The sequence below is a fragment of the Labrus bergylta genome, chromosome 15, assembly GCF_963930695.1.
Source record: "Labrus bergylta chromosome 15, fLabBer1.1, whole genome shotgun sequence".
NCBI lineage: Eukaryota > Metazoa > Chordata > Actinopteri > Labriformes > Labridae > Labrus > Labrus bergylta.
In genome coordinates, this window is record NC_089209.1 from 21937429 (window position 1) to 21953629 (window position 16201).

General features: G+C 39.5%; 2 protein-coding genes across 2 annotated transcripts; both read right to left on the reverse strand.

Moving 5' to 3' along the window:
• Positions 1-312: 312 nt before the first annotated feature.
• Positions 313-5803, reverse strand: LOC109976286 (alpha-1-antitrypsin homolog). The gene is made up of 5 exons (XM_065964011.1): positions 5665-5803; positions 4528-5152; positions 4097-4367; positions 2863-3010; positions 313-2238 (listed from the first exon to the last, which is right to left on the reverse strand). Exons 2-5 carry the CDS (start codon positions 5141-5143, stop codon positions 2047-2049), a joined length of 1227 nt encoding a protein of 408 aa, XP_065820083.1. The 5' UTR covers positions 5144-5152; positions 5665-5803; the 3' UTR covers positions 313-2046.
• A 3833-nt stretch (positions 5804-9636) lies between these two features.
• On the reverse strand, positions 9637-12359 carry LOC109982361 (alpha-1-antitrypsin homolog). The gene is made up of 5 exons (XM_020631541.3): positions 12229-12359; positions 11355-11982; positions 10838-11108; positions 10455-10602; positions 9637-10257 (listed from the first exon to the last, which is right to left on the reverse strand). The coding sequence occupies exons 2-5, from the start codon at positions 11971-11973 to the stop codon at positions 10066-10068; spliced, it is 1230 nt and encodes a 409-aa protein (XP_020487197.1). The 5' UTR covers positions 11974-11982; positions 12229-12359; the 3' UTR covers positions 9637-10065.
• Between the last annotated feature and the right edge of the window lie 3842 nt (positions 12360-16201).

Genomic DNA, 16201 nt, shown 5'->3' on the forward strand with positions numbered 1-16201 from the left:
GGTTACTCATCTTCTTTTGGAGGTATCAAAAGTATCATAAAAGTGTTAATGACCAGAAAACTAAGTTTGTGTTATGGTCCTGCTGATAAACATGGCCGGATTCATAATGATAATGTATTCATTGTCTTAGAAACAGGATTAGCAGGTCATAGATTTTATTATGATTATTAGAAGATAGTGTAGCGATGACCTGCTGTCCAACCACAACAAAAAATTTACATGAAAACTTTTTAGGGCACTTGTGTATTTTTTTGTTTAAGCAAAAGACCAACCAGTTCCAATTCAATTCAATCTTTTATTATTTAATCTGCAAATATTATTTTATTTCATTGAATTTTATTAAAGGGGCTATATGTAACTTTTTACATGTATAATTAGTTTTTTATCGCCCATTAATAAGCGAACGGTTAACTGATGTGAAAAAGTAGATGTTCACTGTCTATCTGTGTTGCCTGTATAAAAAGTTTCCCCGGGTCGTATTTTCCACGAAAGCTCCAGGAAGTGACATTTTATGCACGTTCTCAAAGTCCTCCTCACTCCGCTCCGCTTACAGAGATCAACAGTACAAACTCATCACACACTCCCGGTCTCAGCCAGTGCCTGCAGAGACTGTTGTTTGTAGGATGGAGAATGAATCTAATATGAAATCTGTTAGTACAAATAAACGACCGGTCTCAAGCACTACACAGACTCCTTCACAGACTTTCACGTGTATGACCACTTACCTCCCCTGTAAACATTATGCCGGTAAATATCCAGTGTTTCGCGGCCGATGGTGATGCTCGTTTGTGTACGTACGAGCACGTATGACAAGCACGCGAGGGAGAGCGAGCAACAGGTTACTGGTTCAGTTCGCCTAACGGCCATGTGGTGTAGCTGCAGGCACAGTATTTTTGAAGTTACATATAGCCCCTTTGAATTCAACTCAATAACAATATCTTGATTACATTGGTTTCTATGGAAACGTGTTCTGCCTATTTGTATTGTTAAGATGGGTGAGGAGTCAGTGATTTTATCATGATGAGATTGGCTTGATGGTACGGTGGCCCGGAAGCCTCAGCTTGCATTGTCAATATGCTTTGGAAAAGAGAAAAACACAAACGCATTAAGAGAAGAGACAAACGCAAAGGCCATCACTCTGAATGGAAACATCAAAACATAAATGCAAACAATACAACACAATTACTTTACTTTACTTTTGTATGCATATATATTTAATTAGGAAAAATCTACTGACTCTACCTTTAACATTGTACAATTTATTTATGTGCTGTTTGTCATTTTTGTCCCCCTGTACTGCTTTCTTCTTGTGTTGTACAAAACGATTGTCATGTTTTTATAAAGTTAGAAGAAAAAAAAATTCTCTTCCACTTGTCGATCGGGAATAACAGTCCGACAGAAACAAAGACAAGATCCTACAGGATGCAACTTTTCTTGTAGCTATTTGCATTACTGTTGTGTTGTTGTGTTTGCGTCCATGTTGTGATATTTTCATTTGTGTTTTGGTGTGTCCGTAAGAGTTGTGGCCTTTCGCATTTCTTTTCCATTAAGGTGGTAGTATTTTCCCCTTTTGCAAAGCATTTTGGGAATGCAATTCTTCTTGGATCAAGATTGTTAAAGGGATTCTTCACCCATTTGCATTAAGCTTTGTGTCATTAGAAACCTGGTAGTATTTTTAAATCGTCATGCATCCCGCCCTCATTTTCCCCTGAGACGGTAAATCTTTGTATTTCTTGTCTGCAAAAGGAGCTTCCGATGATGTAAAATTCACCATTTTGCATCATCGGCGGCTGTTGTGGTCAGCAGGGTGAAACTACATCGTTAGTTCCTCATATTTTAGACCACTGAAGCTACAGACCTATCACAGATCAGTGAGTGGGAGCTCACTCCCAGAGTGAGGTCACTAAAGACACTTTCTGCCTTTTCTCGGTCAAGAAGGCACCAACTTATTTATTTCACATTTCTACTACATATATGACCCAATGTCAATACAGATTCATGTTTCAACAGGTGAAGTATCCCTTTAATTTCCAAGTGTGTGTGTCTTCACTTGGCTGTGGGGTCGTTGATCTTGCCCATGAAGAGGATGCTTCCAGTGGTGTTTTCCACGATGAAAACCAGGAAGGGTCTGTTGATAGTGACTGATGGAGGCAAACTCAAAAATATCATCTCTGTGAAACTGATAGCTGCTGCCTCTGTTCCCATCTCAGTGACACTGAGCGCAGCCTTGTGGGACGCCTGTGAAAAAGACAGAAGGAAGACTCATGAGTCATGATATATGAACAAACCTAAGAGATCTTTTTCAGACAAGGTCATATTCAGCATTGTTAGAATCCTATGGAAATAGTTATCAATTGTATATATATCAAGTATGATTTGATATGATATTTATCATATTGTAACGGATCAGATTTCATGACTGTTTTGGCAGTTACTGATTTGTCCCTAATGTCAGTGAATGTGTTAGATTGACACCAGTGTTCTGAGAGGTCGTAAGCCTGTCAGTTATTTCATGTGCCTATGACAGTGTCTATGCAGGTTGTTCAAGTGGGTGATTGGTCGAGAGCTTGAGGAAAGGTGGGACTGCGGTGTGTGTGTGCGTGAGCTTAGCCGACGTTGTTGTGACTAGGAGAGAGGCTGTAGGGTTGTTATTTTTGGCGTTGGCTACGGCCTACAGTAGCCTGTTTTAAGTTTGGAAATAAACCCCCATGCAAGCTGAATGACGTCTCCTAACTTCAGTGAGCAGAACGCTACAATATATATCAAATCTGCAATATTCCTGAACTACTGCTTATATTGTTGAGAAGGAATATCCCTATGTTGTTCATTTGAACATAAAATTGTGAAGAAACTGTCTCCTACCTTTGAGATTTTAAGCTTGCACTCTTCAGATATACCAGAGAAATCAGCATTGTTCTCAAAAGCGTTAGTTATGCCCATTTCTTTCAGTGTGTTCTCCAGGTCAGCATCAGCAGAGATGGAAAATTTTGGCAGGGACAGATCTATATAGCTGAGAAACAAAGGACACTGATTGCAAGAAATGTCAGCACACACAATAATAGCAAAGATTAAGAGTTACTAATAGAAAAGTACACGTTTCAGCCTTCATCAGCGTTTCAAAGACATTATGTGGGTGTGACCCATTTATAAACAGTTGTTGCCAAGTGCCAAACCTGTACATAAATATTCAAGCAAAATTGGTACAAAATGAATACAATCCAAATCAAAATGAAGTGAATTGAATTACAGAGAATTCTGGTAACAAAAAATTACAAACACATTTACACAAAATGAGTTTGAATAGATGGGAAAATTACTAAGAAGCAGTAATTTATAATAAAAGATGTGGGTCAGTGGAAGAGTTGGTCATCTTTCAACCGGAATGTCGGGGTTTCGATTCCCAGCTCCTGTGGGTACATGTCTGTGTGTCTGGCAAGATACCCCAAGTTGCTCCTGCTGCTGAATGGATTAATTAATACAGGTGGACACTTTACATAGCAAGCTCTGGCATCAGTGTGTGAATGGGTGTAAATGGGCAGGGGTTATCTGCAGTCTAAAAGCGCTTTGAGTAGTCAGAAGACGAGAAAAGTGCTATAGAAGTCCTACCATTACCAATAGTTCATTTTCGATCAGAGCATTGTCCATCACAACACTTATAAGAAGCTTGAAAATGAAAGCTCCTTGTTTCAGACCCTAGATACTCTGTCTGTAGATAATGAATCCAGAAGGCCTCTCTCTGTCACCTCTGCACAGTAGTGGCCCTAACTGACTCATCCCTGTCAATCTTAACGTACAAGCCCTGAGACAAGCAAAATTAAAATGTCAGGAAAGAGGTGACCTCTGATCATGGTTCCTGATGGTGCTTTTGTATTTCGAGATTCTGACTCTAACATCAACACTGTGTCCGAACCAACAGAATATACTAATGATTTTCAGATTGTCTAATTTAGTTTTATTATGACGATATATGTTCCAGTCAACATCTTCTCAATCACTTCAGCCCTGTTTATTTCATCATATCAAAGATTACTGGACCTTGTTCTTCATCTTTGACAAACTCAATCTATGACTAACCAATACATTTGATTCTACATACCTCATGTGGAGTGAGTCTTTCAAGTGTCTGATGTAGTCCTTGGTGATGTAGCCCTCCACCTCCTTCATCTTGTCTTCATCAGGCAGGATGATCATCATGGATGCTTTGCCCTTGTACGGCAGCATGACAACAGTGGTGTGGTTTTCTTGATCCCAGTAAGCCTTGTAGTCGCCGATTCTTGTCATCATGTCCACCTTAACTTTGGTGGTTTTGTCCACTTGGAAGTCGTCTTTATATGTCATATCACTGTCAAAAGGTTTCTCCCACATTCCTGTACAACCACAAATATCTTATGTATTAACAGTGGATATCTGACCAAAAATCATTGTAATGTAATCAAAATGTTATTTCTATTATTTACATGTAAATGGTGTGTGTCTTAATCCATCTTGGCTTACAAAAAAAATCACAAATTGAAACTTGCTTCTTACCCTTAAAGTAGACGTAGTTAATCAGCACCATGGCCATATCAGGGTCTAGGTCCTTCACCATATCTTTGATCATGTCCTGGGTTTTATTTGCAATGAATCTGTTGATCTCAGCTGCAGCCTCAGAGAGATTGTTGTGGTTCACATTGAAGATCTCACCTTGGTAGAACTGCTTGACATCATTCAGGAACTTCTCCAGAGGACTGAAGCCCGAGCGCACTGCAGCAGCATTTCCAACATCCAGCTGAAGATTCTTCTGGCTGCGTCCATGGATGTCAAAGAGGTGCTTGTACGCTTCATTGACCTGAGTTTGGTTGAAGGCACTGTAGCCCAGGCTGGAGAACAGTTGGCTGTGAGTTTCCCCTCGAGCCCCTGCAGAGACCATTGACAGGGTGGTGGAGATGCCAAACGGCGAGTAGAAGATGTTCTTTCCAGGAGCGGCTTCAGCGTTCAGACTTTTGTAGAGGGCAAATGCAAAGTCAGCATTGGGAGAGGACAGCTTGTTGGAGGTAATATCTCCGGTATGGCTGTGTTCAGAGCCGTGGCTCTGATGGTGGTCTGCCCAGGCTGCAGCCAGCAGCAGTGCTGCAAGTGCACAACTACTGACAATACCACACATCTTCACAGCCTGTAGACATGACAGGAAAACATTGAGAAAGTTCTTAGTAGCTTGTCCATTCTATTTGACTATATATTATTTGGTGACCAACCCCATGAATGAGTGATTCATTGCTGAGATAAACAAAATGTGTCATGAGGTAATGCGGAAACACTGTACTATACATATAATTAATATATATATATATATATATATATAATATATAATTATGTCACTCTATAGTTCATTTGGTGACCTACCAAATTAATAAGTAATGAATTGATAAGGCACACAAAATGTAACATGAGGTAAAGTGGAAACATTGTTCACAATAACATTGAGAATCAAAAGGATAAAGTCAACAGTAGTTTAAAGCTTGACACATTTAACCAGGATGTTCTTAAATATTTACACTTCCACTGCCACAAATACTGTCACCATTTTCTCAAGGGTTCACTTTAAAAGACTAACTAAATACAAATGCATCTCACTTCTCAAGTTTAAGTTCTCAAAGCATGAATTCATTGGAGGTCCTTTCTTACCAATCAATGTCCTCTTCAGTGCCGCTTAGCAGAAAGTTTGATATTATATTCAGTCGGTCTTACAATCTCAGCCAACAGATCTGTTAAAAATTAACCAGGAGCAGCTTTACTGGAAATTCAACAACATCATGCAACAAACACAACATGTGATAAGTACTTATATTGAACAGGTGGGTGTTTGGTCTAAAGGTTATATACACCAGGTATATAACTTGTGTTTTTATCCTATACACCAGGTTTTTGCACTTCCAATAATGATCTCATTTGAAACATATCATTCTTCATCAGTCACACAAAGGCCCTTACCCCTTTATGTCTCCCACTGTCACTCAAATACTAAAACATCTCCCCTCATCATGCCATTAACCCTTTCTCCTATTCCTACCCAACTGTCTTCTTACTTTGCTTTCAAGCCTTATAACCTGATGAATTTCCCTTCTGTTTATGTCTCCGCTATTATCAAGATTTTGTTTCTTACATGGACCCTTTGCAATGTTTTGCCTCTCAGGATGCTTTCCTACGCAGACCCTATATTTCCAAAAAAATGTACCAGGTGAACTGCATTTTAACTGTACCTGCCTTGTGTCCTAGGGCTGATTTGAGTTGTCAATATACCAGAAACAAAACACTGTACAAGCTAGAGCCATACAAGAGAAGCAAAGTAATTGCAATATCTATAAGAGCATAAATAAGGCAATCTGTGAGCCCATGCCACTTAGAAATTGATGTGGTATTTAAGTATCTGGTAGCTACAAGACTCAGAGTATAACAATGTTAAATAATGTGTAATGAAGCAGTGGGAAAAATGCTGTGTTAAGTGTCTTGTCCAAGGACACATTGGACATGTTGCTCAGCTGGGGATCGAACCCTTGACCTTTTGGTTGAAAGGTGACAACTCTACCAGTTGATCCACAGCCACCCCTGTGTTAAAGATAATGTCACCAAACAACAACAAATCCTTTGTTTAAAGACTGTTGGGCCTCTGTAGCAACCTTATGTAGCTTTTGGTAGTCAGTTTGATAGAAATGAAACTTATTTCTGTAAATAATGTAGTCTGCAATAGTTAATATGCCGTGTCCTTGTGCATAAATGCATCATTCCACAAGCTAAACCTTGGAGCTGGAACACATGATGACAAAGAAAGGGTGTTAGATACAGTAATGTTAGCAGACTCAATTTGCAAAGCTGATGTGCATACCCAAAAGCAGACCAAAATATACGGAGGAATAAACACACACTGTTTAGTGGACTCAGTTAGGATAGGAGGATAGTACTTTATTGATCCCCAGAGGGGAAATTCGGGCATTACAGCAGCACAGACAAGAAAGCTCAAATACACATTAAACAGAATAGATAAGATAAATAAAAATTAAAAATAAAAATAAAAACAGGGGGTATATACAGTACAAAATGAATGATGAAGTTAACTGGGGGGAATTGAGAATTGAGACAGTATTTGCAGAGAATGAGAAGATAAAGTGACAAGTGATTAAAGTGACTTGGTATGATAAATAAATAGCAGCAAGTAATGTAAACAGCAGAGAAGAGAGGCAGTGTTGTACCACAGTACTGCAGAGTGCAGTTATATAAAACAATGTAGTATAATATAATATAATATAGTGCAATATGAACAATATAGTGTAATATAATTAAATGTTATATAATATGGACTAATATAATAATATAATAAAATATATAGAATGTACAGTATATATGTATATATATATTGACCTAAATAATAATAATAATACAATAATACATAGATACTAATGAAGCAGGTCATGTGGGTAGTGTTTTATGGGGGTGAAGTTTAGTGTCAAGGATGGACTGTTATTGTTGTCATAGGCTGCTGTTGTACAGTCTTATGGCAGTGGGCACAAAGGAGTGCCTGAAGCGCTCTGTTTTGCACCTGGGTGGGATGAGGCGTTGGCTGAAGGAGCTGCCCATCTGCCACAGCTCACCATGTAGAGGGTGAAAGGAGGAAAAATATTTAATAAAAGCAAGAAAATAGACGAAATAAAGAAAAAGAGTCGGAGCTGCTGCAACAGGCTGCCGACTCTCAGCGCCCTTAGAGGGAACTGAACTGCCTGAACTGACTCTCACTGTGTAGAAAAGTTGATTGACACATGTGTATTGACAGTCAGACATACACACTTAATGTAACAATACCAGAGAGCATCATGCTGTCACTGCCCTGTTTGTAGATGTGATAACACAACGTAAGATCAGTCTCTCACGAGTTAACACATTTTTCCATTTATGTCAACCAGTTAGCCTAAACAATGATGTGCTGTGCTCCTCTCCCCGATTCCATGGACTTCCATCCATTAGTAAGGCAATAAACTTAATATAGCTAAACAATACCAAGGTTAATGAAATGTCGGCAAAACGTACAAATTTTCAATTAACAACCTTTTACTGAATAAAATGTATGTAGACTTTTCGTCACCCAAGCAATTCCAGGTTGCTTATGGTAATTCATGAGTCACTGCAAATGAACTTCCTTTTCTTTTGTGTATGATAAATCTTGTGTCTTATTTACAAAGCTGTCTCCTTGTTTCAGGTTGACTCCAAGATAAAAAGTAGGCTACATAAGCAGGAAGCAGGGAGAGGCAATACATTTTTCTTTTGTTTAAAACACAGTTTTTGGAAAATATCAAGGCTACAAATTAGAAAAATGTTATCACCACTCTTCCACTGACCAGGTGGTGGTAGCTGCTGTCTTTCGTCCATCTATGCTCAGCATGGCCGGGTTGGACACCTGTAGAGGAACCAGTAGGAGGCAGTCAGAGTCTTTTTTAAGTTAGAATCCAAGCTGCAGATTAGCTGGCTCTCTGTTTCAGGGTAGTGGAGGAGGCCAGTATTCTGAAAGTAGAGTTTATTTTCAGGTAGCAGCTTCAGCTTTCAATCTTTCATAAATTGTAAAGTTGAACATTGGGAGAAGACAGCTTGTGGCTAAGGATCCCATAGGCTACATCTTTTAAAATCCCCAGAAATAGTAAGCAAGAGAAAGTAGGACTGACAAAAAACAACTAATGATGCAACCACGTAAATAATATAATCTGCTAATGTCACCATTTAAAAGATTAAAGCTGACAATAGTAAAGTAACTGTTCATTTTTTCATACATCATATCATCACAAACTGTAAGCTTTATGTAACTGTAATGAATTCCGAATGTCGCTTAGTTGTACGTCACAGCTCTTGATAGGTTGTATTATGCATTCTGCTTATTTCTATGAAAGCCTAACAAATTCCCCTGAACTGCAGTTTAGCAGAAATGTCCCCGTTATAATTGATTCAAGAGATGTTGCTGACAGTCCTATTAAAAATTAACAAGGGGGCTGCCTCTTTTCTGCACTGTGTCCAAAGAGTTATGGCAAGTCAGTCCATTTGATATGACGGGTACAAAAAATTATTTATATTGGGTAAATTTTGGTCTTAAAATCGGTGCTACAAATGTATGTATTTATGTGTTTAAACTTTAGAAAATCCAGATATAGTTACAGTCATATAAGGTTCATACAATCCTAATAGTGACAAGTGCTTTGAGTGGTTAGAAGGTTAGAAAAGTGTAAAATAATGAAATAAAGTCAATTTATACTCCATCAAAAATCAAAAGTAGGGCATAAGGAGATTCATATAAAACTTTTAAAAAATGTTGGTTACTTCCCTAAATGTTTTTTCATTAATTGATGTTGGAAAATATACAGAACCTGTTACAGATGATTAGATTGTGAAATTAAGGAAAGACTGAAAGATACATGGGAGCGCCGATGTAAAGTTTATGTTGCGTGCCCCATGTACAGAAGCTATAGTCCTCTTTGCTGCGGCTGTGGGTTCAAATCCGACCTCTGCCCATTGCTGCATTTCATCCCCGCTCTCTCTGCCCCATATTTCCTGTCTCTCTTCAGCTGTGCTATCCATTAAAGGCAAAAATGCCCAAAGAATTACTTAAGGATACGTATCGGGCCAGTTGTTCATGACAAAGTCTTTATTTCAGTTGATATTGAAGGATGTTGAAACAGCAAAAACACAATAGGATACATAGGCTCAGTTTTTAAGCAGATGTCTCAAAGGTGAACATCCACCATTGTTTTTATTCTATAACTTTAACAAAAGCTACCTGGATACAATATAATGTATTTAGACATTGGTTCACCGTGCCAGGTTTAGTTGATGGTAATAAATGTGTCATGCTGGAAGACTTCAAATTGAGCAACATTTTTGTTCTTTATGATTGATCTGTTGTCTTGTTCACCAAACCATCCTCTTTTCATCATACCCCAAATGTTCTTAAACCACTGTGACATCTCTTCAGATCTTACATATGTGTCCTGACGCTACAAAAAAAAAAACCTATTCCAGTGTTAAAATGTTGGACTAAATTTCTTGGATTCTCTACATGGCTGTGGGGTCGTTGATCTTGCCCATGAAGAGGATGCTCCTTGTCGAGTGTTCAAGTATGAATACCAAGAAGGGTCTGTTGAGTGTCATGACTTCAGGCATGCTCATGGGCATGACCTCGATGGTGGTGCTGGCTGCTGCCTCTGTGCCAGTTTCATCCACGCTCAGCACGGCTTTGTGGGAAACCTGTGGAGGAAGCAGTAGGAGGCAGGTCATGCTAAGCTACCAAAGGGTATCTGCAGCATCTTCAGTATCCTGCATTAACTATAAACTATTTGTGAACATGTTAATATTCCTCCATGAGCAATTGCAACGGAATACACGTAATCTTTTAAAGTTTGCAATTCCTTACAAATAAAAAGAGGAACTTTTGATGATCTTACCTTTGAGACTTTAAGTTTAACCTCATCAGACATGCCAGAGAAATCAGCGTTGTCTGCAAAAGCGTTGGTTATACCCATTTCTTTCAAGGTGCTATCCAGGGAAGCATCAGTAGAGATGGAAAACTTTGGCAGGAACAAATCCACAGAACTGAGAAACAAAGAACACAACTATCATCAGCATCACATAATTATACAATTGACTGCACAATAAATTCTCATCACTTCAAAACCTTCTCAGTCACTAGTTTAAGTTAATTGTATCTAATACACGATTATTCTGTAGCCCAAGTAATATCAAGACATTCCCAATTACCACACTGATACTCTATCTATACACAACCAATGAGAATTGGAATTCAAAAGTAATCAAATGTCTCTCTTACGTCCTGAAGAGCGAGTCATGCCAGTGTTTAATGTAGTCTTTGTTGATGGAGCCCTCCACCTCCTTCATCTTGCCCTCATCGGGTAGGACGATCATCATAGAGGTGTTGCCCTTGTAGGGCAGCATGATGACTGTGGTGTGGTTGTCGATGTCCTGATAGAGGTCATAGCGACCTGTCCTCTTCATCATGTCCACTTGAACATTGGTATTTTCATCCACATGGAAGTCAGCCTTCTCTGTCAGGTTACCATCGAAGGGTTTCTCCCACTGTCCTGGTTGAAAACATTAAAGTGACTGCAAGTCAACTGGTAGCCTGTGGTTACTTGTTCTAAAATAAGCTCTGTTAGTCATGCATTCTTTCAGAATCTTTCAGACCACAATCTCCTTAAACTACTCAAGGAAATCATGTGCACGTTTACTTGAAACAATGATGTGTCCTTAATGTGTTCTTTAAAGCAGACAGCTAACTTCATCCTTAGCCTAATTCGTCAATCTCTCTATAAGTGTACTTATCCTACCTCTGAAGTAGACGTAGTTGATCAGCACCATGGCCATAGCAGGGTCCAAGTCCTTCACCATGTTTTTGATCTTGTCCTGGGTTTTACTGGCGATGAATCTGTTGATCTCAGCTGCAGCCTCAGTGGGATTATTAAAGTCGACTTTAAGGACCTCACCAGAGTAGGACTGCTTGACATCATTCAGGAACTTCTCCATTGGGTTGAAGCCAGAGCGCACTGCAGCAGCATTACCAACATCCAGCTGCTGTTGCTCCTGGCTGTGGCCAAGCATGTGGAAAAGATGCTTGTATGACTCATCCACCTGTTCCTGGTTGTGAGCGCTGTAGCCCAAGCTGGAGAACAGCTGGCTGTGGGTTTCACCTCGGGCCCCTGTAGACAGCATGGACAGAGCAGTGGAGATGCCCAGCGGCGAGTAGAAGATGTTCTTTCCAGCTTCAGCATTGGCGCTTAGACTTTTGTAGAGGGCAAAGGCAAAATCAGCATTCGAAGGAGAAATCCTGTGACAGCTCATTTCTCCGTGAGTGTGGTGGTGGTGGTCGTGGTCGTGGTGGTGGTGGTCTGCCAAGGCTGCAGCCAGCAGCAGAACTGCGAGTGCACAACTACTGAAAACACCACGCATCTTCACAGCCTGTCCAGTGGAAATCAAAAGAAGTTAGATCAGCTGAACAATAGAATGTATGATAGCAATAGAGCTTTTTTTTAAAACAAAAACAAAATTACAATTGGACAAAAGCTTGCTTAACACTTTAAGTTATGAAGCTTCAATTTTCCAAACATGTTTTTTTTATACAGATTAAGGCAAGTCTTCAATGCGTCTGAAGTCACAAGTTTTATGACAATAAAATTGTGTATTTCAACAAAGTGCCATGGTTACCTTAAATGTCCCCCTTTGCAGCAGACAGTTTGCCAGCAGTTTTCTCAATATATACAGGAGCTCTGAAAGTCAGCTGACAGCTTGGTCAAAAATTAACCAAGCACAGTCCCCATTCTCTATCCAGAGATATCTGGCATGACTGTCTTTATGTCTGATGTAACTTACTGAGCAAGTCATGGGTCAAGAATCACTGCTGAGCTAACAAGCTGTTCTAAGAAAATGGGTGTTATAAATGTATCTATTCTTTAATGCAATTATCAAATATTTTATGCTAACAATGAAACAGACTGATTCAAAATAAACTAACAAAATCATTGGCCAGTCAGATTGCAGAGGAACAAACAGCTGCATGGATTAACAAACTACATTCCCTTCTTTAATCATCTAAGTGGAAATATTAATTTTAGGTTGAAGATTAGAATTTTTTTGCAGTACAGCATGCTAGTTTCATGAAACCAGGTTTTGAGCAATGCCAAACCTAAAAATAACACTTTTCACGTCACTCTTAACATAAGTTTCACACTGGCTTCAAACTTAAGGCTCTACATTTGAGCATAACACATATGAACAATTTAAAAAGATGTCAACCAAGTATGTCCAAATCGAGCTGTTGTGGCCCTGAGTCATAGATTTCTTGGATTACCTGGCTCATTGGTAAATTTGTGCACCCGATGTGCAGAGGCTGCTCAAAGTGGGTGAACTAGGTTGTAGTCTGACCAGTGGCTCCTTTCGCGCAAGTCTTTCCCCAATCTCTCCAGCCCCCATTTCTGACTCTATACAGTCCTGTCTTCATATACAAAGTCATAAAAAAAGCCTGAAAATAAATCTAAACATTGTGTCAGAAAATTAACAGCTGTCATGATCAAAGACTTAGATGTCTATGATTCATGAAAAGATAACTCTAAAGCTGTCCCTGACAACATTATAAACTTCCATTCACATATTGTACAGTGGCCCTACTGGCCTGTAATAATCACACCGTTACCTGCGTCTGAAAATATTAGTTGTACCCATTCTCACAGCAAAGCCTTCCTTCATAAAACACCACTTCATATGGAAAACAGCATATGGGTTCTTATGTGTCTGCATCGTTTATACATCTGGCCCATCTGCTCGTCATATTTTATGCTTAAGGGTTATACGTCTTGGGAGCCTGATAGAAAAGTGATGTAAGTCACCTCTGGGAACCATCGGCTCTTCCGATTGGCTTCCAATCGCGGGGTTGTCAAGGCTCCTCTTGATTAATATGCTGACATTTCTGTTACTTGTGATAAATCTGTTGTCCTGTTCATCAAGCTGTCCTCTATTCATCATCTCTTTAGAGTGTGAAATATTATCAGGACATCTCTTCAAGGCTGTCTACTGCTGAGGTACAAAAAAAATATTCTAATGCGTCCTGGATCTGCTGAACTCTTCTTCACAGGGAAAATGTAAGAGATGAGTTTTACCTTTTGTGTGAGGGAAATAAGCCTTGATGTTCTTGTTAAGCCATCTCCAATAATTGTGAAAGGTGATAAAGAGATGTAAAGGCAGGAAATTGGTTGTGGAGTGGGGGGGGGGGGGGGGGGGGGGGGGGGGCAGAAGAGAAAATGTTTTTGCAATAGAAGAAAGGTGTTTTATGTGTTTGCTACAAAAGCAGAGATTTAGTTACAGGGAAAATGTCTGCCATTAAAATCCCTTTCATCATTTTGTGAAAATAAACTATAAATCCTCATGTAATGTTAGAGAAGTTGGAGGTGAAACAAAACACTCTGAAACTTCAGTAAAATAGCTGTAAATGCATTTTCTTTCCAACATAATATGTCATACTATTTGTAAACCAAAGCTGTAGAAATGTCACCAAATGCATTATTATACACATGGATGTGTGCAGATATTAATGGGGTGGACGACCTGGGTTACTGATTTATGCAGGGGTGGCATGAAACTTAGTTGGCAGACAAAAAGCTAATTATTTTCTCTACCCTGTTTATCCCCACTAATAAAATGAAAGAAACACAATTTGTTAACATGTAAATCTCCTTAGCTTCATTCTTTAGGGTCTCCAAAACAAAGATGTATGTAGAAAGTGACGTGCAAACACTTATGCTGTCTAACTAAAAAATACATTTATTGGAAGTTATTTAAGTCAGACTGTGTGCACAAGTTTCTCCTTGGGCATTTTTACAAATGAGCAAGTGCCATTAGCCTTGAAAACAGCCATAATAGTTGATTTGTACAAAAATCCCACCTCTGATTATGCAAATATGAAATCATAGATTTGGATTTTGGAGTGGCACCTGGGGTGGCCAATAAGATTTCAAGGGGGACCCATGCCACCCCAGAACACCCCTCTGGACATGCACTTGATGATACCAAAAGCAAAACAAGAAACGTCCAAAGGGAGAGTGCAATATTCGTTCTCCACATCTGTGGAATCAATCATTCTCTGAATGAGCAGTGGGAGGCCCCTAACATTATCATAGATCATTGACATGAATGGTCTCTTAAATGTAATTCTCAGGAGAACAGAGAAGTCCAGGGTGATGTCAGGTTTCCTCCCATAGTCCTACTTTGTCTCTGCCAACTCTAAACCTCATGAGGTGGCCAGGTAAAACAAGAGAGAAACCAAATTAGTAAGAGAACAGAGATTGAAAGAACACGCGGGTGAATGTGTGCACCAGACAGAATGAGAGAATGGAAAACAGTTCAGCATGTAAGTTGCTCATAGTTAATGATAATGAGTTTTTCACATGGAATATGTTCCTTAACAAAGTGCTTCGAGCACAGTCACAGAAATTCTGATAAATTACCTTTGCCTGTACATTTATATCTTCTTGTGCTAAATGTGAATGGGGCTATGTTCAGCTAACCAAACAAACTATTTTTGCCTTTCTGCTGAGGCTGCGACTTTGCAAGTCAAAGTTCACCAAAGTTGAACTCATGGAAAGATGCAAATTTTGCTCTGCTGCCAGAATTAAATGTTTCATTTGTTCCCTTGCTTGTAACGAATGGAAGTGAATGAAAGTCATAAAATCCCAAATGTTACTTTAGCACATGTGACCTTTCCTAAAGCCAGACTGTTGTCCCTGACTGATAAAGAAGACCAGGAAAGTTTAGGTTTTCTGTTAACATTGACAGGTCTCAGTTATTTCTTCAGAGATAACCCTCAAACGTTGGCTGAGTCTGAGAAAATAGCCAATACCCCAGGTGTCCTCAGACGGCTTTCTAAGCTTTAAGATTTCCTTAGTTGGAATTTAGGGAAATGGATTTATGCCCGCCTGTGAAAGCAACAATCAATGTTTAAATGGATTTGCTCTAAGTTGTCTTGTTACAACTTGTGGGACCCGGTCTGCAGGCTTTCCCTCAGTGATGTTTGGAAAGTTCTGTAATTACTTCTTATTTTCATTCTACTCAGAATTATTCATCATGTAAACAAAAGAAAAATCCAGTAACTGCAGTGCACCCAAATGCAGCACACAGGAAACTCAAGATCAATGACAATAACCTTTACTGATACATTTGGCAGGTACAAGTTCAACAGGCAGGTAAACAGAGTTCAGGATTAAATCTGCAAGAGCTTACTGAGGAAAAAGGCAGAAGGCTAGTCAGGAAGCCAGCAGGTAGAATCCAGAGATCTACACGGGGAAAACAGGAAAAAGTGGAGCTGAGGAGCTGGGAAAAGCCAGACAGGAACCAGGAGGGCAGAGACAGAACTCCTCGTCTGGGACAGAAGGCTGAGGATATTTCCAGGATACAACAAAGCTGGCTGGTCAGGGACAAACAGGTGAGTTGATTTGGCTGATGAGGTGGGTGTGGCTGGCAGACAGACAGAGTGGAATACTGAATGAAGAAAACTGTAACAACAGAGGGGAAATGAAGTTCCATATATGGTGGGAAACATTTTTAGATAGCTCCAACAGACCCTTTTCATAGGGTTTTAAGTAGCATTCAAAGAAGAGAATGTGAATTATAATGTAGAGTTGGTGATGCT